Consider the following 22479-nt stretch of genomic DNA (forward strand, 5'->3'; position numbering starts at 1 on the left):
TAGGAGCCAACTCCTGGTCCCTTTGCCCCACCAATAAAATATTTGAGGGGGCTGGGGCCCACAAAGTTGAGGCGAATTCTCTTTCAAATGGTATGTGTGCCACATCATGTGATGGTTTATGCAGGGCAGGGCTCACCTGCGTGCCTCAATATTTTATTCAAGTTGGCACCCCTGCCCACACAAAATGGTTGCTGACTGTACTTGTGTGTGTGTGTTTGTGTGTGTACACTTATGGGGTGTTAACAAAAGGGTAGTACCTCTGGTAAGAGACACATTGTGCTTCTTCTGGGGTAGTCCTTCCAACTTTGGTCCCTACCCTGCACTCAGCTGTCACTTATGGCTGTCAGCATGTGGCAGTTGCCACACCCCGGGAATGGCTTCGACTGTCCAGATTGAGCGGATGAGACCGAAAGTCAAGAAGGTGGTTTCTACAAGTGCTGTAGAGGAAAATGAGAGGTGGTATACCAAATCTAGTTGGGTCCCGGGCACAGGTCTAAAATCTTTCACAAAGACCATCTGCAGAGGTATCGAGGGGACAAGGCATGTGACGGGTTGCTCCAACCCTCACTGGAGCTGGAGCCTGGGTCCCTGGGAACAGAATCACAGGCCCCACCTGGGCAAGTGGCTCCACCATTTTAGCTAATGTAACCAAGGGCAGTTCGGCAAAGCTGGAGGGTGGGGGCAGGGGCATAGGAAGGGGGGGGCGGCCTGCCCTGGGTGTCATCTAAGGGGGGGTGACAAAATCCCCTCTGGGTGGATCGCCACAGCGCTGATCCCCCCCAAGGCGGATCGCCGCAGTGTCGATCACTCCCCTGGGCAGATCGCCCCACCTCTGTAGGGTGTGAGCCCCCGTGGGGAGCTCGCCCCGCCTGCCACTAGGTGGGGGCTCCTCTACACAGTCTGAGGCAGATGTGTGCTATTTTTTCACAGGGAGGATGTATTTTGCTGTTTGTTGTCCATCTGGGGTCAGATGTCTGGTTCTAACACCCCTGCCCTGATGAGATAATTTATCCAAATGGCAATTGACCAGAGGAAAATCTTAACACGGATACTACACATCCCTATATATTGGCTAACTTTCCCAGAAGATAGGCACACGGTTCTTGTTTGTGGGATAGGCAGTTCTCATGTAGTGGGGCGGATGAAGTGCTAGAAGCATCTCACAGGGGAGAGCACCCCACAGACAGGAGCCCACAACTGAGAACACCTTTTATCATATGATCACCTTGTGCATTTTCCTCAGGTGGGGCACACAAAGAAGGGGCCCTGATGAAGACCTAGATGTGACACTATATGTGTCATTAGCAACCACACCTTAAAATGTGTGTGCATTTTAAATAGCAGGCACAGAAATATTTAAGTGGGGATGCTATTTTGCTATGGTCCTTTTCTTGTCTCCCTGTGCAAGGATGTTGCCTGCATATTCAGCTTTGTGCAGCCTCAGTTCACTGGGAATACAATCAGCTGCCACCTTGATATGTCCTTATATTGCACAAAACTCGTTTGCGTTAATGGCTACAGAATAAGTGGAACATATTGTATCCTACAAGGGCAATCAATTGCCAACAAAACTGGATTCCAATTCCTGATGGACTGCTTTGTGCGCCACTCAAGACATTGTTTCACTTCTTCTCATAGAACCCTGGCTGCATTAGGCAAGAGATATACCGTTGTTGTTTTTTAAAAGGCAAACATAATGTTATGCACTTGAAATGAGAGAAATATAAAATGTCCTGTTGTCAAATGACAACAGCTCTGTCCCTCATCTCCCACTTTTAAATCAATGTTAAGGTCTTCATGTATTCATCTCTTCCACTCAAGTTGATTCTAAACAAAAACGCCAGCCTTTGTCTGTAATTTTATGGCTGTTTTCAGATGAAATTAAAAAAACAAAACTTGTTCCACTAATAAAGGATTCATTAAAACCAACATTAATGTTCAGATGGAAAAATGCCCAGTTTGTCAAAGCAATTTATTATGCAGCACCACAGGAGGCAAAGCAGTTCACAGAACAAGTGCGACTCCAGTGGACCTGTTACTGAACACAGAAGGTCTGGTTATTATGATGTCCTTGAAATGCTTAAAGAAATTGAGCCCACTTATTAAAAGGGGTGGGGGAGGAAAAGAGATGCAGCATTTGAAGTACTCAAAGAAAGGGATTAGGAAGAGTGCTGTGGCTGTCCATGTAAACAGCTTTTCTATTCCAGCATGTTTAGATACATTTGGGTCAGAATTTCTACACAGAGGACTCGTTTGGGGGACACACGAACCCTTAACACCCCTAGACTGGATTCAGATACTAACTGGTGATGCCTTGAAATTAATTATCAACGTATCAACTGTGTTCTTCCTGGGGTCAGCACTGTCATTTTTCATCTCATCCCTAGGATTCAGTGCGAGTCACAATTCTTATTGTTAGCATCTATCTGTCTTGGGGGGGGGGGATGCAAGAGTACGCCTTTGGGGGTAAAGTCAAACCATTAGCGAGTTACGGCGCCTGCTGTCACTGTAGAAACCGACACGGGAGAGACATGTTTTATTGCAGGTGGAGCAGATGTAGGAGCCCAGTTGTGTGTTGCAGGTGCACCATGGCGTTTCTTCTTGCTGAACTCCTCTCAGCAGTATTTTCACCTCTGGTCACTGCTGTAGCCTGTGCAGTTGTCCTGTAGCACGTGAAAGTATAGACGGTACCCACTTAGAGTGAATAAGGATCAGGCAGACACAGCTTTGGAGAAAAGAAGGTGAGGTTTTATTGCTGAGCAATAAGGACCCAGTGGAATCTCTTCCAAAGAACTGGGACCCCGAATGACAGAAATCCTGAGGTCTTTATACCTGAGCAAATCACAGCAAATCACAGATCATGAGACAATCATGAGACAGTCACGAATCACCAGCGAAAATTAACCAATTAGCGAGCTTCTTGCCAGGCTTGCAGCTCCTGGTCAAGCGCAGAGTTCTACTTCTGCTTTCCGTTGCCTGCAATGATGTCTAACCTCTCCCCTAGTTCTGACAGGACAGGGAGTTTTGGAGTTTTTGTGGTTTAGCTCTTCCTGTTCTGTGGATTTATTTAGCCTGTATTCGAGGGGATTTTGTACCAGTGTGTCTGATTCATGTCTTCCCCTTTGTTCAGGGTACGCGGATGTTTCTAGGGGAAAGGTCGGTTCTAAGTTGCTCTTCCAAGCAGTTTGCAGTTAGCTAAGGCAAGAGCTTTCCTTTGATTCAAAATGGATTATAAAAATACTGTAAGCCCTGATTATGTGTGAGCATATATGAATATATTGATTACTGATAACTGATTATATGAATAGCATAAGGGTAGCCCTTCTTTCCTTGCCTCAGTCCCATGTGTGATAATTGCCCACAGCTCTGGCAAAAGTTACCATTGATCAGGGGCAAAACTAGGCTTTATTTCACCCAGGTCAAAGATCCAAAGATCCACCCACTCACGGCCATTTGCATACACACACACACACACACACACAAGCTGGGAGCCTCAAGGGCACCCCTCTGGAGGCTTCACCCCGGCAAAAAAACCTGGCTAGGTCCCCCCCCCCCCCCGCTACAGCTCTGCATTAAAACATAAATATCATGCAAATCACGTTTATTGATACAGTTCGGCCATTTTATGAAAACCTGTTGTAACCGGGACAAAGCAAAGATACTGGGAGTCACTGTTCATTGGCTCGGTGATAGTAGACCTCTGGCAGCTGTGCTGCACATCAAGTTCAAAGCATTAGAGAGTGCCACAATAAATATGCATTGTGATGGCTTTGTCTTTAGTCTACTGAGGTCAGGAGGAGGTAGCGGCACACCATGGAGAGGCCAGCTGGCCGGCCACACTCTCTGCCATGTGTGTCCGTCTGTCCTTGTTCAAGAATGCCACAAACTGTCACTGCCAATACCAGACTAGGTTGGCCACCTATAGGCTAAGGGAGCACTAACTAAGGATTTCTATTCTGTGCTATTACCGTAGATCATATTAACACCTTTTGCTACACATAGCATATAATAGTGTTTAAACAACACCCCTCTCTATGTTCAGTAAATGCATAAGGGAAGGAGTAGAATTTTGTTCCTACTAGCCACACACAATATTCAAAGCTAAACCATAGCTTAGTGCAAATGAGCAAACATATGGGCTCCTGAAGATGTTTGCAGGTAGGACTCATCTAGGTGAGCTTGGCCAGGGCTTCCCACTTACCGGTACTTAGAGGAGTTGTACAGAAGAGGGCATATAGCCCCCCCCCAACCATTATGACAAAATGTGCATTGTTAGGAGCAGAGGCAAAGCAGGCAAAATCCTGTTCCCCCATCATGCATGTCTAAACACCCCTATTCTAAACATCTCCAAAATTGAGTGATCCAAACAAAGCAGCAGTTCCTAGTATACACAATTTAAAATCCTAAGATATCTTAAGTAACAGTGGAGCTTATCGTTGTGGAACATTCTCATTATGAGGGTGGTTTTCTTAAAAAGCTTTCTCAATCCTGTCCTTTCTTGAGTCACAATATACTGTAGATAGTTTTGTGGTGGGAGCTATCATTTTCTATGCTTCCAGTCTACAGTATTCCTGGGCGCATGGAAATGTATATTTATGAGATGGCCTTGTTAATTTTATGTTATTACCTTTTAATTTCAGTGTACATGTTGGAATGAATCAGGCTGTCATGTCACAAGGATCAGCAATTTGGCCTGAAACAAGAGTTTCCTTTTAAGGCTGAAGAGTAATGCAAGAGCCAATGTTTTTCTAAACAGTTCACATAAAACACGCTTGTCTATTGAACGATGTAAAGAAAGTTACCTAAGAGGCTTGTTCAACATACATTTCAGTAGCATCACTGCAGTCTTGTACTGCCAAAGGAGATAAGGACAAGAAAAAGCCCCTGTAAGAAGCCCACACTCAGAAGATCAAGGTGTGCTCAGAAATACTGGGAAGTCAAACTTTTATTCCCATAATGCTCCTGTGGTGCCGCTTATGTAAAGTCTTAAAACAATAGAGTTCATCTTTCCTTTGTGATCAGAAATTCTCTTTTTTCCTTTTTTCCTTAAAGATTTTCTCACTGTCCTTATAAATTAGACATTTTCTATTACCCGATGCCCACGGCCATACAGTATCTCAAGGATACAATATTAATTATCTAATACATACTGTATCTGGTATTTCAAAGGATCTTTTTTGTGTTTCAATTTGCAACATTTCTGCAAGGTGCTTCCTCAAAGAAATCACCCTATTCCTTCTTTCGTTTGCCCAGCAGATCATCATGTGAGCTTGCTTTATTTATTGCCGCTTCTGGACTTTGAGAATATCTCGTTTGGCTTTATCTTTTAAGCCCTAACATTCTTTCACTGTCCTGTGGCAGAAATCTGAAAGGTAGCATCTTGCTCCATCCCAACATGGCTGCCTCCCCACCCCGTTAGTGAATATTTCAATTGGCTTCAGTCTTTTGAGTTCTTCAAATAATCCTAGTTACAACAAAGTTCTTAACAGCGTCAATCCTGCCACTGAGCCTTTCATGTTTTCCTTTCATCAGCCTTCAAATGCTACCAAGTTTTCCCTTTTTCTACCCTTGAGAACTTCTACCCTTGAGGACTTCTCCCCCAGTGAACTTTGCTTTTCCATTCATGCTTCTGTGGGGTATAGCCAAACTAACACAACAGATTGTGTGTTCCTTGTAAACAATAAAAGGAGAAATTCATTTTTGACCACCCTTGCCCTTGCATTTTACTAACGCAACAGAACATATTTGTTCTCTTTCAAGGGGGGATTTTGCACAGGCATGATGGTGCCTTCGGGTGATGCCTTCTACTTATGAACTATCTGTCAAAGATCAAATGAAACTGACAGAAATTTAATATTACTTGACATCACCTCAAACTCCCAGCTACTCCCTCTGCAGCGTCTACAGAGTCCTATGCCACAGAGAGTCTCCAAACTCATCTTCTTTAGGCAGCAAAACACACGGGGGAGTTGAAGGCTAAGCCTCTTCAAGGGCCCTGTCAGCCTGCTGATACTGAAGTTCTGTTTGCTGTTGCACTGACTACAAAAGACTTTGAGCTTCCAGATTATTTTTGTCTGTGTGTGTGTTATTATACAAGCTCAGCAGCTTGTCTAATGCAAATTTTACGCAGTGTTGGTGTGGGAGATTATTACCACCAAACCCCTATATTTTGAGGTGGGTGGTTAGAAGCTCAAGAGAGGTTTTGCAGGTGGTATTGATTGTCACACTTTGTATACTTGTTTGCTCCTCCCCTGAACACAACCATTTTGTTTCTGGCAGCCTGAGTGTTGCAAGCATGCCTATTTCCACCCACTGGCTGCAGTCTGAACTGTACAGTGGTACCTTGGGTTACAAACACCTCAAGTTACAAACACTTTGGGTTATAGACTCCACTAACCTGGAAGTAGTACCTTGGGTTAAGAAATTTACCTCAGGATGAGGACAGAAATTGCATGCCAGTGGCAGTGGGAGGCCCCATTAGCTAAAGTGGTACCTCAGGTTAAGAACGGTTTCAGGTTAAGAACAGACCTCTGGAATGAATTACCGGTAAGTTCATAACCAGAGGTGCCACTGTATTTGAAAGATCTGTGGAGACCATAATCGCAGTACATCGATCACAAGCCTCCATTTTGCCTATTGTGTATTGGCTTGCACTGATATTTATTTCCTCTTCCTTTTTTGCCACTCCATTGAAGCAACACTTCTTTCTCCTCCTTCTGTACTCCTCTCCCTCCCAGTGCTGTTGGTTCATAATGGTATGTGATTTTTTTATTCCTCTTACCCACCTCTCCACCAAAAAGTGATCAAAACATTGCTGGATGATGGAAAAACTGGTTAATTTTTCAAGATACATTTTTCATGGTTATAAAGAAAACCGTATTAAATATCTCCCTCCCCCCAACTCATCTATTATATTTAAACCAGACTGAGTAGTTTTGCTGATATACAGTATTATGGGTTTTGGCATTTGCACATTTAATTAATTTCAAAAGTAAATGAAGCAATCATAAGGACTTAAGCAGAGCCTGCTGGAGTGGGGCAAAAGCCTATCTAGTCCAGCATTTTGTTCTCACAGTGGCCAACCAGATGCCGATGGGAAGCTGGCAAGCGGCACTCTCCTCACCTGTGAATCCCAGCATCTGGTATTGAGAAGCATACTGACAGTGGGTGTATAACTTTATCAGAAAAGGACTTGCACTACCTATGTCAGCATACCCTCTGATCAAAATAGGGACATCCTATTCAACAACAACCATTTATAATTTATACCTTGTCATCTGACTGGGTTGCCCTAGCCCCTCTGAGCAACTTCCAACATATATATATAAATAATAATATATTAAACGTTTTAAACACTCCCCTATACAGGGCTACCTTCTAAAGCTTGTATAGTTACTTATCTTCTTAGCTCGGGAGTTCTCAGAACTCCATACCCTCCAACAGTTCTCCAATGAAAATAGGGATGTCCTAAGGAAAAGCAGGACATTCTGGGATCAAATCAGAAACACAGACAGCTTTTGTAAATCCAGGACTGTCCCTGGAGAATAAGGACACTTGGAGGGTCTGTGATTTCTATTCTGCTGGTTTACTTTTGGTTTCTAGTCTTGGCCACTGCTCCCATCTGCTCCTCAAAAATCAGGGTATACCTGCTATCTCAAAAAGGCATCACCACTCCTTTATGTACATTATCATTGTCTTTCTAAGCTTTCCAAATCTTGTAATTTCTGGAAAAGTAGCGTCATTGGATCAGAATGAGCAGCATTCACATGACCTACCTGTTGGTCCAGAAAAGCTCTCCTTCAGAAAAGTGCGGCGAGTCTGAGACTGGCAGCCACAAAAGGAGTGGTTTCAGAGATCACTCCAAACCTCTTGTGGATGAGCTGGCAAGCACTCGGCCCCTTCTTCCCTGCAGACACTCATGAATGCCACACAAAGCCAAGGCCATCCATAAGGTAGAATGAGGAAGCCACATCAGGTGGCAGAATCCAAGGGTCACCTCCACTGGTGTCCCCACCAGAGAAACAGCTGCAGTGGCTTCTGGGTTCCAGCGAGAGTCCTGTGAAATCTCTTCGGCTCTTGTGAGATTTCACCAGAACCTGGAAGCTGCAGCTGAGCAACCCCATTCAGTGAGGTGGTGGGCATTGTGCGTGTGCTGGGTGAAACGTTCTTGTTTTGCCTTAGCTGGCGAAAAGGGATGGGCCACACCTGCTGCTACCCAATACTGCCCTTCTGCCCCCTTAGCTGCAAAGGGCTTAGGGTTCTGCACCAAATCCTTGTACAATACCAGACAGGTAAAATCCTAAATATGAGTGAAAGGGCAATGCGCTCAAACAGCTAAGGATCATGCCCAAGTGGGATATGCATATTGCTGAAACTTTTCTTCCAAGGACCCTGCAGAAAGTGCCTGCCTCAGGTCTCCAGACACAAATACCTACCACCAGGAATCGCAGCTGCACTGCTGCAGGGGACAGGCTAACCAGGACCTCAGAGTGAGACCCCCTCCCCCCAAAAAAACACCCAAAGCCATGCAGAGATCCCACAGACCCATGGCTTCATATGTCTCCCTCTGTAACGAGAATGAATTTTGCCTTAAGAACCCTTCCTTATTCACCAGGTAAATTGTGTCTTGCAGACAGAGTGCACTGGGCAAGTATACACTGCGCAGAAACAGGGCCACTGTTTTGTTACAAACCTCCCTCCAAAATACAGGTTGTATTGTTGAAGGCATTAGCTTGAACGTACTCTTGGGCAACATTTTATACACGCCATAAATACTGATACGAGTCCAAGTGCTTAAATTAACTTCCATGACAGGAGTGTACTATTCACGCAGGATTTCAGAGTGATCGCTGAGCTGTTTATTCCTAGATTGGTAGCCCTCTTAAACAACATAGCATTTTATATTTGTTTAATGGGATATTTGTGAGGAAGCAACTTGCAGCATGTTGTGGCCTACTTTTGAAGGGGAAACCTGATGAATCTATACAGTGGTACCTCAGGTTACATACGCTTCAGGTTACATACGCTTCAGGTTACAGACTCTGCTAACCCAGAAATAGTGCTTCAGCTTAAGAACTTTGCTTCAGGATGAGAACAGAAATTGTGCAGCGGTGGCGCAGCGGCAGCAGGAGGCCTCATTAGCTAAAGTGGTGCTTCAGGTTAAGAACAGTTTCAGGTTAAGTACAGACCTCCGGAACGAATTAAGTACTTAACCTGAGGTACCACTGTACTAAAAAGTTAATGCAAAGTACAACCAACATTCCTAAAATGATTAGAGCTTTAACTCTAACCTTTCATCACTTCACATATGCCTTAATCTTTACTTTCCTGTGTCTTTTGTTCCTTATAAGATTCTGCTGGGTTTTGTTACAGGATTTCGAGGGTGCATAATATACTGTAAAGCACCACCATGCTTTCTTTTACCTTGCTGTTAAATATTTTCTTTTTGAAAAGGCAGGCGAAGCAGTGGTCCAACTAAGATGCTAGCCACTATCCTAGGGTTCACACTAGTGCGAATATAGTTGCAATCCTATGCTGAAACAGCACCCAGTGGTCAGCAAACCTTTTCAGCAGGGGCTGACCCACTGTCTCTCAGACCTTGTGGGGGGCTGGAATGTATTTTTTTTTGGGGGGATGAACAAATTCCTATGCCCCACAAATAACCCAGAGAGGCATTTTAAATAAAAGGACACATTCTACCCATGTAAAAACAACCTGATTCCTGGGCCATCCGCGGGTCAGATTTAGAAGGCGATTGGGCTGGATCCGGCCCCCGGGCCTTAGTTTGCCTACCAATGACCTAAAGCAACACAATTTCTGCCAATGTAGCAATACCCACAGACACCCCTAGCATATCTCCTCCTACCCACCAGTCATGTTGTTGCATGTCAGCAAGTCTCCCTTATTACTGTACCAGGCATGGGACACACCAACTGATGTGTGAGACCAGTTGGGTGAGTCAGCTTCCCTTATGACATCAACATATGCTGTATCATATGCAATCCTGTACATATGCAACCAATACAATGAACAACCACAAAGCTACAAAGAGACCACTTCCTTAGTGCAGACTACCATGGAGCAGAGGACAAGAGGGCAGCAACTGGACTGCAACGGCCACACATTCCAGGGCTTTGACACACTTCAAGATGAAACATAGGCAGCCTGAAAATCATCTCCCGCAAAGATAGAGCCAGGCGGGAAAGGAAGAAATGTTATTCCAACTGGAGCACCCAATCAGCCATGTGGCCTGGGGAGTAAGAGATATCTCTGAAGAACCCATAGGCTTCCCAGAAGGGGAGTTCAAATCCCCGCTTTCAGAATAGTGTTCTAACCACCAACTTTTTTAAAAAAAATGAACTAATTCAGCCTATAGAAACATATTATGTATTCATTTCACTTTGCCCTGATGGATGATCTCCCTGGAGAAAGTGTGTGTGATGCTTTTGCTGCTGTAGGATCTGAATGAATCTTTGTTTGCGTCAGCCATCGGCCATAGCAATAAAACAACAATACGATATACAATAATAGAAATAATAGAAATACAATAATAGAAATAAAAAGTCAATTATATTTTAGGGTTTTGAATCAATAGTCAAATAGTGGATCTTATTCTAATTGACCCAGCTAAAAACCTTGCAACCTCTGTCGTCACCTGCTCATCTTGATCTGCCAAGAGAAAAGACGCCGTGGCAGTGGTTGGGTGACCTGGAATGGACAATAAAAGAGGGGTGATAACCTCATTCCTCAAGTTTGCTGTAGGATCTCTCAGTAGCCATTGATGCCTTTGATGCCCAAAGTTGTGGGGTATCCTCCTGGACTACCTTCTTGTGGGTTGGAAGTTGGAGGCAATGTTTTCCGGTGGTTCTGCTCCTACAGTACTTAGGGCATTCTATAACTACATATTGGGAGCTGTATTGGCAGGGTGCTGCAAGGCACTATTTCGCCCCCAATGTTATCTTGCATGAAGCCATTGGGAGCAATCCTCAAGATGTTTGGGGCACACCGTATTCTGATGACACCCAGGTCTATTTCCACATTAAATCTGAGTCAGAAGAGGCCAGGTGAAAGCTGAGCCAGCGGCTGGCTGCAGTGCTGGAGTGGATGAGGGCCAATAGGTTGAAGCCCTGCCAATCAAAGACATGGTGGGTAAGAGAATTGGGTTCCCAGGCCTGATAATTGGGGAGTTTGCCTATTCTAGGTGGGGTTGAACTGTATCTGATGGAGCAGGTATGCAGCTTGGGACTTTTCTTGGATTCATCGTTGTCCATTGAGGCCCATGTAGCCTCTGTGGCAAAGAGCACCTGACATCAGCTTCAAAGAGCATCAGCTTCAGCAGCTTTTGCCAACTGCATCCTTTCTTGCACAGGAATTATTTGGACGAACAATAGTCCAAACAAGACATTACTGGTGTAAAGCATCCCATGTGGAGCTTCCCTTGCAGCTGGTCTGGAGGCTACAGCTGGCATAGAATATCACAGCCTGGGTGGTGCTCTTTATTGGGTACATATCCCAGCAGTGCTAAAGGTTCTGTCAGTTTTAATGTTCTGCTACTCACACACACACACACACTCCTAAATAACCTAGAAAACTGTTCCCCCCTCTACTGCTCAGTAAGGGCATGAAGACCAAAAAATTGAACCCAGTTGATTTGCTATGTCCTGATTACTGGCTTGTGATAACATGGCACCAGTGTTGTGAAATGCCAACCCCATCAGTATTGGCATTCCACCGGCTCTTGAAGACACACCAGTTTAGACAAACATTCCCCTGAACTTGAAACTTCTGATGTGTTTTAATTCTTAGATGCCTGCCTTTGGGACTAAAATGGATGAACTCAACGCTTTTTTCTTGGTGGTATCTGCAAACCCCCCCCCCCATCAGAGCCTTGCACCTTGAATAATATTTGTAAAGCTTTTTGTATGGATTCAATAGCCTTAGGTCAAAATGTTTTCTAGACCCTATTTGGAAGCAGATAGACTGAGCAACATAATACAAATAATATTCTCTGGATTGGAAACAGATCCCCTAAATTCAGAGGAACTGCTTTCATTGAGTGGGATCAATTCCAATCTGTTACCTCCGAGGATGTGGACAGGCTGCTTGGACGAGTGAAACCAACCACCTGTCTCCTGGATCCTTGCCCATCCTGGCTTATAAAAGCTAGCCGGGAAGGACTGGGCGATGGGCTTCGTGGGGTGGTGAATGCTTCCCTCCGTGAGGGAGCCTTCCCAGACCCACTGAAAGAGGTGGTTATTAAACCGCTTCTTAAAAAACCATCTTTAGATGCGGCCACAATGGCCAACTATTGCCCAGTCTCAAATCTTCCATTCTTGGGCAAGGTGATAGAGCGAGCGTTGCCGAACAACTCCAGGCACGCCTGGAAGAAGCGGACCATTTGGATCCCTTCCAGTCGGGATTCAGGCCTCATCATGGGACTGAAACTGCCTTGGTCGCACTGGTTGATGATCTCCGGCGGGCTAGGGACAAAGGTGAGAGCTGTTTCCTAGTTCTGCTGGATCTCTCAGCGGCGTTTGATACCATCGACCATAACATCCTTCTGGACCGTCTTGAGGGGCTGGGAGCTGGGGGCACTGTCCTACAGTGGTTCCGCTCCTTCCTCCTGGGCCGTGTTCAGAAAGTGGTGGGGGGGGATGAGTGTTCAGACCCCTGGGCTCTCACTTGTGGGGTGCCTCAGGGTTCTGTCCTCTCCCCCATGCTTTTCAATATTTACATGCAGCCGCTGGGAGAGATCATCAGGAGGTTTGGGCTGGGTGTTCATCAGTATGCGGATGATACCCAGCTCTACCTCTCTTTTAAATCAGAACCAGTGAGGGCAGTGAAGGTCCTGTGTGAGTGAGTGGAGGCGGTTGGAGGATGGATGGCGGCTAACAGATTGAGGTTGAATCCTGACAAGACAGAAGTACTGTTTCTGGGGGACAGGAGGCGGGCAGGTGTGGAGGATTCCCTGGTCCTGAATGGGGTAACTGTGCCCCTGAAGGACCAGGTGCGCAGCCTGGGAGTCATTTTGGACTCACAGCTGTCCATGGAGGCACAGGTCAAATCTGTGTCCAGGACAGCTGTTTACCAGCTCCATCTGGTACGTAGGCTGAGACCCTATCTGCCTGCGGACTGTCTCGCCAGAGTGGTGCATGCTCTGGTTATCTCCCGCTTGGACTACTGCAACGCACTCTACGTGGGGCTACCTTTGAAGGTGACTCGGAAACTACAACTAATCCAGAATGCGGCAGCTAGACTGGTGACTGGGAGCGGCCGCCGAGACCATATAACACTGGTCTTGAAAGACCTACATTGGCTCCCAGTATGTTTCCGAGCACAATTCAAAGTGTTGGTGCTGACCTTTAAAGCCCTAAACGGCCTCGGTCCAGTATACCTGAAGGAGCGTCTCCACCCCCATCATTCTGCCCAGACGCTGAGGTCCAGCGCCGAGGGCCTTCTGGCGGTTCCCTCATTGCGAGAAGCGAAGCTACAGGGAACCAGGCAGAGGGCCTTCTCGGTAGTGGCGCCCACCCTGTGGAACGCCCTTCCAGCAGATGTCAAAGCGATAAACAACTACCTGACATTCAGAAGACATCTTAAGGCAGCCCTGTTCAGGGAAGTTTTTAACGTGTGATATTTTACTGTATTTTTGGTTTTTATGGAAGCCGCCCAGAGTGGCTGGGGAGGCCCAGCCAGATGGGCGGGGTATAAATAATAAATAATTATTATTATTATTATTATTATTATTATTATTATTATCATTGTGTGCTTGCAGCTTTTTGAAGAACTGTATCTGGGTGATTTGTTCCACATGTGCAAATCGGTTTGCACAGCTAAGTCTTCGTGTACACTCTTGTTCTTGTACAAGTGCCATGCACAGAGAAGCACAAGAAGTTGATTGTCTTGTGCATTCAATGCTATGGATCATGGGCTTTGTCTATAGAAACTGGTCACAAAATAGTCACAAATTTTAAACACCTGTTACTATTCTGCCAGTCCATTGCTAGCAATTAAGAATACATTCTTCCACAACAGTTAATTGATGTCTGCTTTTAACTTCTTTTTTCTTTGTGTTTATTGTATGGCTTTACTTTTTATTTCTGTAAAGGTCTTTGATATATATATATATATATTATGATACAGCAGTATATAAATATTTTTAGAAATAAAATTTATATATGGGATAAGCAAGGTATGCTCTACTGCTAAACAAAATAAGATAACCAAAATTGACTTTTTAAAACAAACGAGGAATGTTCCGTCATTCACAATGGATATTTCAGGAATGTAGCTACAATGATCCTGTAGCCTACTTTACGTATCGCTGCTTCTTGACTGTGCTCTAAAAGGGTCAGGTGTATAACAAAGCCTATTTAAATTTAATTTTATATAAAGCACATGAAAAAGATCTTTTGCAATCTTCTCTGTGGTGGCGAAAGAAAAGAAGAATGAAGGAAAGCCTTTGGGTGTATATATACATATATTGAGGAAGTCTAATAATACAGATTATAGGAAAACAGTATACCTTTCTTTACAAGGCCTTGATTTGCAACCCTGAAATCTCAGATTTAGCCATTACAATGAAGTCCTGTTGCAGACAGAGCTGGTTTTTTATCACCACTTAAAATCTAATTAATCCGTATTGAAGCACAAAGATTTCTGTTGTTTTTTTGAGGTTAGGGGTGATAGAGCGTTCTTTGTTCATCCTCAGACTTGTAATCACCAGGCATTGGGATATAATTTTACCAAGCAAATTGGAAGGTAGCAGATCAAATCCTTATCACAAAACCTAACTCATGGTTAAGCAGAGTCCTTCGTCCTTTACAAGAAACATTATATTCAGGAAGAACAAAAACGCATTTCAGAGCTCGGAAAGGGTTAATATGCAAAAGTTTATATTCAGGGCATGAAAGAGCTAAAGATCATCAGAGCTGCAGCCGCCATATAAAGTAGCAAGTCTTATAGAGTTGGCCAAGATTTTCCGGCCAGGCGTTTTCTGCCTTTAGAATGGCTTTAGTGTACCGAACCATGATGCAGTTAGCTGGGATTTTATTTTGTTTGTTGGGATGGGTGTTATCCTGCCTCACTACCTATTTACCTCAGTGGAAGAATCTCAACTTGGAATTGAATGAATTGGAGATCTGGACAATGGGACTCTGGCAAGCCTGTGTAGTTCAAGAAGAAGGGGGAATGCAGTGCAAGGAATTCGATTCTTTTTTGGCTTTACCTCCAGAGCTCAAAATTTCTAGGATTCTGATGTTTGTATCTAATGGATTAGGACTTTCAGGCCTCTTGCTCTCAGGTTTCGGACTGGACTGCTTGAAGATTGGTGAACATCAACTGGACCTAAAGAGGAGGTTACTGCTGTTGGGAGGAATACTCTTCTGGATATCAGGAGTCACAGCCATAGTCCCAGTCTCCTGGGTTGCTCACACCACTGTGCAGGAATTCTGGGATGAGAATATTCCAGACATCGTTCCCAGGTGGGACTTTGGGGAAGCACTGTTTGTAGGCTGGTTTGCTGGATTCTGTCTCATCTTAGGAGGCTCAATGCTAAATTGCACTGTCTGTTCTGCTGATGTGCACTCATCCTCGGTCCATTATACAGTGGCAGAAGAGCAAGATAACTGTCAGCACCTGGAAAGTAACAACAGACCCAAAAGCCTAAGAGTTTGAGAGAGACAGAAAGGAGGATTCTTCTTTCATTTTCAGACACTTAAAACACACGAGCCAGAACCTTGTTCCAATTAAGATTCAAAGGACTCTTTGTTCCTTAGCAGATTCATTACACTTGGGCGTCTAAATTTTCTTCCTGCGCTTTTTCTTTCAAGAGCTGTGTTTTACCCTCCTCACTCATTACAAAACTGAGAATGTTGACTTCACCAACAGGATGAGATTAAAATGACTGTGTAAAAAATCACCACTATGTAGATTTTATCTGATTCGTTTAAAATGTAAAAACAAAAAGCATCCCAAGTTCAAGTTAAGACAGAAAAAAATGTAATATGATACCTCTTATTACACAGCTTCATACTACTAAAGCTAGTAATTTATTTCTATGGCCCACTGAATTTCCTCAAGTCAAAAAGTACAAGGAACTATCCTGCCTGTAGGTTTCTGCTGCAAGAAACAAATCTAATTCATGCAAAAAGACTTTTAATATTAGTTACAAATTGTCCTGCAACACTGGCAAAATGTTTAAATGATTTCAGTGATATCATCTATGGAATAACGAGTGACTCATCTTAACACATGGGAAATGCAAAGTCCCCCTCACTCCTTAATCTGAACGCTCTAGTTCTAGTCTACCTATTTTTATATATCTATATATGTAAGTTAGTAGCAAACAGAAAACAACCTGTGAGATAATGTGTTAAATGTTGCTCTTGTAAATAATCAATGCTGTTCTTCTCTATGTAAATAGTTGAGTTTTAAGCATGCATAATCACAATGTGTTTCCTAAAACCTGATAAATTCTACATTTATTTTACTACATGAAGGCAGTGTCGTCTTTAGTTTACAGCTTGAAGGAGCGGGATTGCTTCATTCGTGTCCCATGCAATCTAAATTAACTTTTATTAAGTAGCTTTGTATTACGTTGTTTAATTTATTAATGCCATCAGACGCTGAAAAGCTATTCTAGAAAGGGATTGACTATTGTTATTTGAATAGAAACCAAAAAAACAACCACCATAGTTCGTTATTCAGGTTCAGTGGAGAATGGGGCTTTCTTTCTTTGAAACAATGGCTTGGCACTGTTTCTTTATGTGCAAAGTATTTCTGTGTCAGCAAATATGAAATATGGCTTCATGTTCTTTAGCAAAACCAAGTAGAATTTCAGTGTGAGAATGTGAACATCTGTTTATAGCCAGTATTAACATAACTTCCAAAAGATGTAACTGCAGCAAGTTCAGAAATTAACGCCACAGCTTTTACAACTCCGACGATGCAATTTATGAAAACTTTACAGTATTTAATAGGAAACGATAGCTAGGGTGTTTAATAACTTGCAAGGCTGGAATAGCTTTGGGTTTTATATGATTTGAAGCAAGGTGCCAACAGTACCATGTGAATATTCCAAGAAGGAACCATGTAAGAAGAATTGTGTAAAAAATGTTAATATTTTTCCTTTAGCTTTGCCTGAAGAAGTCAAAATTTAGAGAATTTTAGCATCTGTGATGAATGGATAATTGCTTGAAGATAGGACACCAGAGGGACAAAAAAACAACAACACAAGTGCCATTGTGACTGATTCCAAGGTTTGTCTTGTTCCAGTTTACTTAGTGTACCCATATTGCAGAAATTTGGTAGGACACTTATTCAAAAGATTGCCACCAGATGGGTATAGTGTTTATTTGTTACTTTAGTAGATTCCTGTTTCTCTGCCCATCTTTCATCAGAGATTCATTCATCATAATTCTGCAATCCATTAGGTCATGGCAGAAATTCAAGATATCATCAGAACATTGAAATCGACAATACAGTCATGGTAAACTAATATCTTAAGGATGACAGAGGGATGTTGATGAACAAGTGCTTTAGAAAAGCATGCTTCCTTTAACTTTTTCTTTTAAAAGGAAAAAGCTTCTGCCTGATAGAAAATGTTCAGATTTTGAGTGAAAATTCCCAAAACCTAAGCGATTCTATGTTTGTTTATTGGGGTATCTATGTTTCCATGATAATTCAATTTGCAAAACTAGCTGCCTATCACACAACTTGAGATATTGCATAACATCAAATTATTTGTCACATAATGAATTCCTGTTTCTGCTGGAATAGTGGTAAAACTGTCAGGAGTTTAAGATTATAAACTAAACAGTTGCTATTTGCCCAATCTATTCCTAAAAGTTTCCAGCATTCAGAAGAACAGTAAAAAAATTATATTGACTGAAAAGAATTTTCCATTCTGCAAAATTGCAGTGATTTTTTTGGCCTCCATAAAAAGAAGAAGCTTTGTTCAATTATATCCCAAGAAAAAGGGCATAAGTATGACTCTGGATTTTAGAGGCAGGTCACTGTCTTGATATAACACCCGATTTTTCAGTTGTGGCTGTCAGAACAGAACCATGCAGACATTGTCACATATTACTGCCAGCCCATGCATTTTACATGGGGGTATGCATTTTATTGATAATATTGATCACTTTACCACCAATATTACATGGTCCAAGTCTTATAAAAACACCAAGGAGTCTTTTGTATGCAAAAATCAAAACTTCTGGGCTGCTTTTGTAAAAAAACAACAAAAGAACACAAATGAGCACAAAAGCTTTGTTAAAAAACTGTATTTTTTTTCCAAATCACTGAAACACATGGAAAGTGCAGAGATGAAAGTTAATCTAGGTGATGTACATATGCACGTTTACAGACAACATTAGCACAGAAAGACATTCGTGATATAACCTGATTAAATATTTAGTTCAGTCCTGAGCATTTTTTTACTTAAATGTAACAAGAAGGCAAAAAGTTGAAATTTGATTTTCATTCTATAAATGATTTGCTATATACTTTGTTCAGTTGGCTAAAAAAATAATATTGCCTTGTACCTGTAATACTTAAAATTTGTTATATAGAACTGTACTAACATACTGATAATGGGAACATGAGGATTATTATGTTTCTTATATCCTATGAAGGGTAAATCTTACAATAAAAGCAGTATCTGTATAACATGAAATGTGGCTGGTATTTTTTTTATCAGTGTCTCACCAATGTTATTTCATTACTGTATATAAACTGAGTTCAAAACACAAACCAACAAACCCAGAACAGTTCAAAATTTATTCCTAAAAATGAGTTGATATTACTGTAGTCTGACGAAGTCAGAAGATGTATTACTGCAGTGACAATTGCTCTCATTTTATAAATGAGCAAATTTTGCAGAACTACCAACAATATTATTTCTGCCAATATTCATGATTTATCAGAGAATCCTTTTTGGTTCCCTCTGAAATTCTCTCTCTCTGTGTGTATGTATGAACAGCTTCTCTGCTAAGAAACCAGAAAGCTGTATACATTTCTCACAGTAGCTTTTTTTTTAAACCCGTAAATTTTAAATGGCCAGAACTGAACTATATTAAGCAGTACATAAATAAGACTGAAAATAAATAAATCACAAGATACAGCTCTATACATCATTTCTACAAACATTTATATTGTCAAACTGAGAAGCTGAAACAGTCAAACTTCATTTCTATATTAAACAATTTGAAACTTTAGCTTTTAGAGATTGACCTCATCAGAATACATGGCGTGTATGTGTTTAGATTAGGCCTAAAAGGAGAGGTAAAGAAAAAGGGGGCACAGTTAGTTTACTGACTACCTCCAGGTTTGAAGAATCTGAATAATTACACAGACTTCTGCATAATAAGAGAACACTTAGGGAGATTTACAAAAATAAATTAAGGCACAAGTTTTCCCCCCCATCAGGATTTCCAAAGATGGCAACAAACATATTTTAGTTATGTTCCCCTAATCTTTCAATGAGACAATTACATTCTGGCAAAAATAAAATATGACATAATTTATAGTAATGTTGCAAAATGGTCAGTGTTCTAGCCCTTTTGTTTCCTTGCTGGATTTCATATTTAGTGTGTGCACTTATGATTCATATACATAACCAGCCATTTATTTGTGCTCATCAAAATGCTTCCAAACAGCTCAGCCATCTTGCAAAATGGTGTCTGAAAGCCCATCTTTTGTAAGCAATATTTATGAGGCTTACAGTTTGATCCTATACATGCCTACACAAAAGACCTATTGAGTTCCGTGGAGTTTGCACTCTACTAAGTGTGCATAGGATTTCAGGCCTGATTCAGCAAAAGTAGCTCACTGCTGCTTGTTCTCTCAAGTGCTCTCCTCTGGGCTGCTCATCACAGCAGCCGCCAAGCTGAAAGTAGACAGAGCTTTGCCAAGCCCCACTGTGACGACCTCAGACTTGATCAGCAATGTGCTTCCCAGTGACATTCAGAGCCCATCACTGGTAGTGCTAATATACACATGACACATCTGCAGATATATGCCTCTTTTAAAAGTAACCAGATTGTTACCAGTTTGAATTCTGACAAGCACATTCATATCATCTTTTACCTTTTATCAATACAAATTCCTGTTTAAGCAAGTTAAGGTTCCAATTCCATAGATACCTTGATCATGCTTATTGTGCCATAATTAAACACATCATTTTAAGTGCTTCATATCATGAGTTTTCTTAGAAGAAACACACACACACACACACACACACACACACACACACACACACGGTACTTAAGAGCAATGAATTTCCTAAGAACCACTCCTTTGAAAATTGCATGGGTCTGTTTGGGCTTTATCAACTTGACTTTTCCTACAGGCTACTGGCTGTAATACTAAACAAACTATTTTATATTCAAGGGTTAGTTTTATATTTCAGTTTATCTTTCAGCTCAGGTTTAAATACTTTGTGCGTGAACCTGAGTCCCATTTCGGAAAACAGCTGCCCTTTGGGTAGTTTCAGTTTATAGACACATTTCAGGGTTACAGACTTGCCCCATATTACTTCCCAGGTTATAGATGCAGAAAACATTAGGAAAACCCCAAATATAGCCCAAACTCCAGTACATTCACAAAATAATACTCCTGCAACTCAGTATCCCATGCCGCTTCCTTCATACCAAGACAGAAAGGAAAAGAACTGGGTTCAACATTGAAAGTTCCAAGGTGGGTGACACAAATATAAACAGCACCTGTTTGCATGAGGCAGTCTTGCTGTTTTGGAAGAGGACTCGTGCTTGCTGCTAGCTACAAAAAAAAATCACACTTTGTACAAAAATATTGCATGGCCTAACAGCCATCTTCACAGTCTGCTCTTGTGAAAAAAACAGTGAAACGAAACCGCCTGTTGAACACAATATTTCTCAACACAGTGCAGTTCAACAGGATATACACACTTGGTACATCCTTTGTTCCTTGATCCATCTTTACAAAAAAGTAGCATATCTGTAAGACATACAAACTGTACAAAATTAGCATCATGTACCAGAAATATTCTACTTTGGTTTTCTGGTGTGGAAGATTTAGGCAGGGGAAGAGAGAGGAGGCTTTCTCTTGCCTTTATATAGATATATATTCATATGTATATGCATATATAAAATCTACCAGCACATAATATATACCACCACATAATGTACTGTATTTTTTTTTTTTTTTTTTACAAACAGTATCTAGGCTTGGATGTAAAACAGTAGGCTTTTTTTAATCATGGGACTATACTACAAAAAACTGTCATCTTAAAATAAAAAAGATGAACGAGTAGAAAAACAGGTTGTGGGGAGAAGCATAGTTAGACATCATCAGCTGGCAGAGATGGTATGCTGATCTTTGCTCTTGTGAAGTATGCAATCTTCTCCCTTAAAAAAGAAGGAAGAGGAAATACATTTTAAGTGGTTAAAAAAAAAAAAAAGGAAATCACAGTGAACTCAAACATGCAAAGTAAAAGCAATGTAAGAACTGAGTAACCATTTTCCACCCATCCAAGCAAATCTCTGTATAATTCAATCCTTTGGAATAAACTGATTATAGTGGTACCTCGGGTTAAGTACTTAATTCGTTCCGGAGGTCCGTTCTTAACCTGAAACTGTTCTTAACCTGAAGCACCACTTTAGCTAATGGGGCCTCCTGCTGCCGCTGGGCCACAGGAGCACGATTTCTGTTCTCAACCTGAAGCAAAGTTCTTAACCCGAGGTACTATTTCTGGGTTAGCGGAGTCTGTAACCTGAAGCATATGTAACCCGAGGTACCACTGTATTTTAAAGTTACTGCGACTTTTTATATTGGATCAGATTGTTATTATTAATGCTTGATGTTTTATTATGTTTTTGTATGTGATGGAAGTCGCCCAGAATGGCTGGGGCAACTCAGTCAGATTGGGGGGTATAATTTTTTTAAAAAATTATTATTAATTAAACTGTACTACTGGAGCAGGGCTCAAATTACAGAGGCCTCAGCCCTCCCTTTTGCAATGCCTCCCTTAGCTACTGTTGAATAAGGCTATCTGGGTGAATCTTTGACTTCCCTCCCTCTATCAAGGGCCCCATGGTATTCTGTTCATCTGGGGCTACATGCCTTACTAAGGAAGGTAGTCTGGTATCTAACTCTGCATTGCTGCATTTATTCAGGCTGTCAATCCACTTAGGTTTTGTTCTCAGGACAAATCTCTCTTTAGCCAACTGAATGTCTGTGTCTGCCTGCTTGTCGTTCCCCATGCATTTGGCATGCATGTTGACCACCTGAGTCTCCTGCCACAAACCAAGAATTCTATCTGCTGGAGATTGCCGTATTTTTTGCTCTATAAGACGCACTCCCCCCCCCTAAAAAGTAAGGGGAAATGTGTGTGCGTCTTATGGAGCGAATGCAGGCTGCGCAGCTATCGCTGAAGCCAGAAGAGCAAGAGGGATCGGTGCGCACTTATCCCTCTTGCTCTTCTGGCTTCAGGGATAGCCA

General features: G+C 42.1%; 2 protein-coding genes and 1 long non-coding RNA gene across 4 annotated transcripts in view; 1 reads left to right on the plus strand and 2 right to left on the minus strand.

Moving 5' to 3' along the window:
- Positions 1-1954: 1954 nt before the first annotated feature.
- On the minus strand, positions 1955-7565 carry LOC310852007. 2 transcript variants are annotated; one of them, XR_014567945.1, is made up of 4 exons: positions 7375-7565; positions 4803-4884; positions 4628-4693; positions 1955-2038 (listed from the first exon to the last, which is right to left on the minus strand). It is a non-coding gene; the product is annotated as an uncharacterized lncRNA (long non-coding RNA). The 2 variants fall into 2 exon arrangements; XR_014567946.1 differs by lacking the exon at positions 1955-2038 and having other exon boundaries at positions 3569-4693.
- Positions 7566-14906: 7341 nt separating this feature from the next.
- LOC310852467 (claudin-22-like) lies at positions 14907-21186 on the plus strand. The gene has a single exon (XM_083756051.1). The coding sequence runs from the start codon at positions 15007-15009 to the stop codon at positions 15673-15675; it is 669 nt and encodes a 222-aa protein (XP_083612177.1). The 5' UTR covers positions 14907-15006; the 3' UTR covers positions 15676-21186.
- Positions 18270-22479, minus strand: part of WWC2 (WW and C2 domain containing 2) — a 111895-nt gene continuing 107685 nt past the window's right edge. Inside the window, exon 23 of the mRNA XM_083755417.1 lies at positions 18270-21386. Coding sequence (XP_083611543.1) covers positions 21320-21386 — 67 coding nt within the window. The 3' untranslated portion in view covers positions 18270-21319. The remainder of the gene's footprint in view (positions 21387-22479) is intronic.

The sequence above is a fragment of the Podarcis gaigeae genome (genome assembly GCF_964106915.1).
Source record: "Podarcis gaigeae genome assembly, chromosome: 9".
Classification (NCBI taxonomy): domain Eukaryota; kingdom Metazoa; phylum Chordata; class Lepidosauria; order Squamata; family Lacertidae; genus Podarcis; species Podarcis gaigeae.

Coding starts and splice junctions, on each gene's coding strand:
- LOC310852467 (XM_083756051.1), top strand. CDS start 15,007: ATGGCTTTAGTGTACCGAACCATGATGCAGTTAGCTGGGATTTTATTT.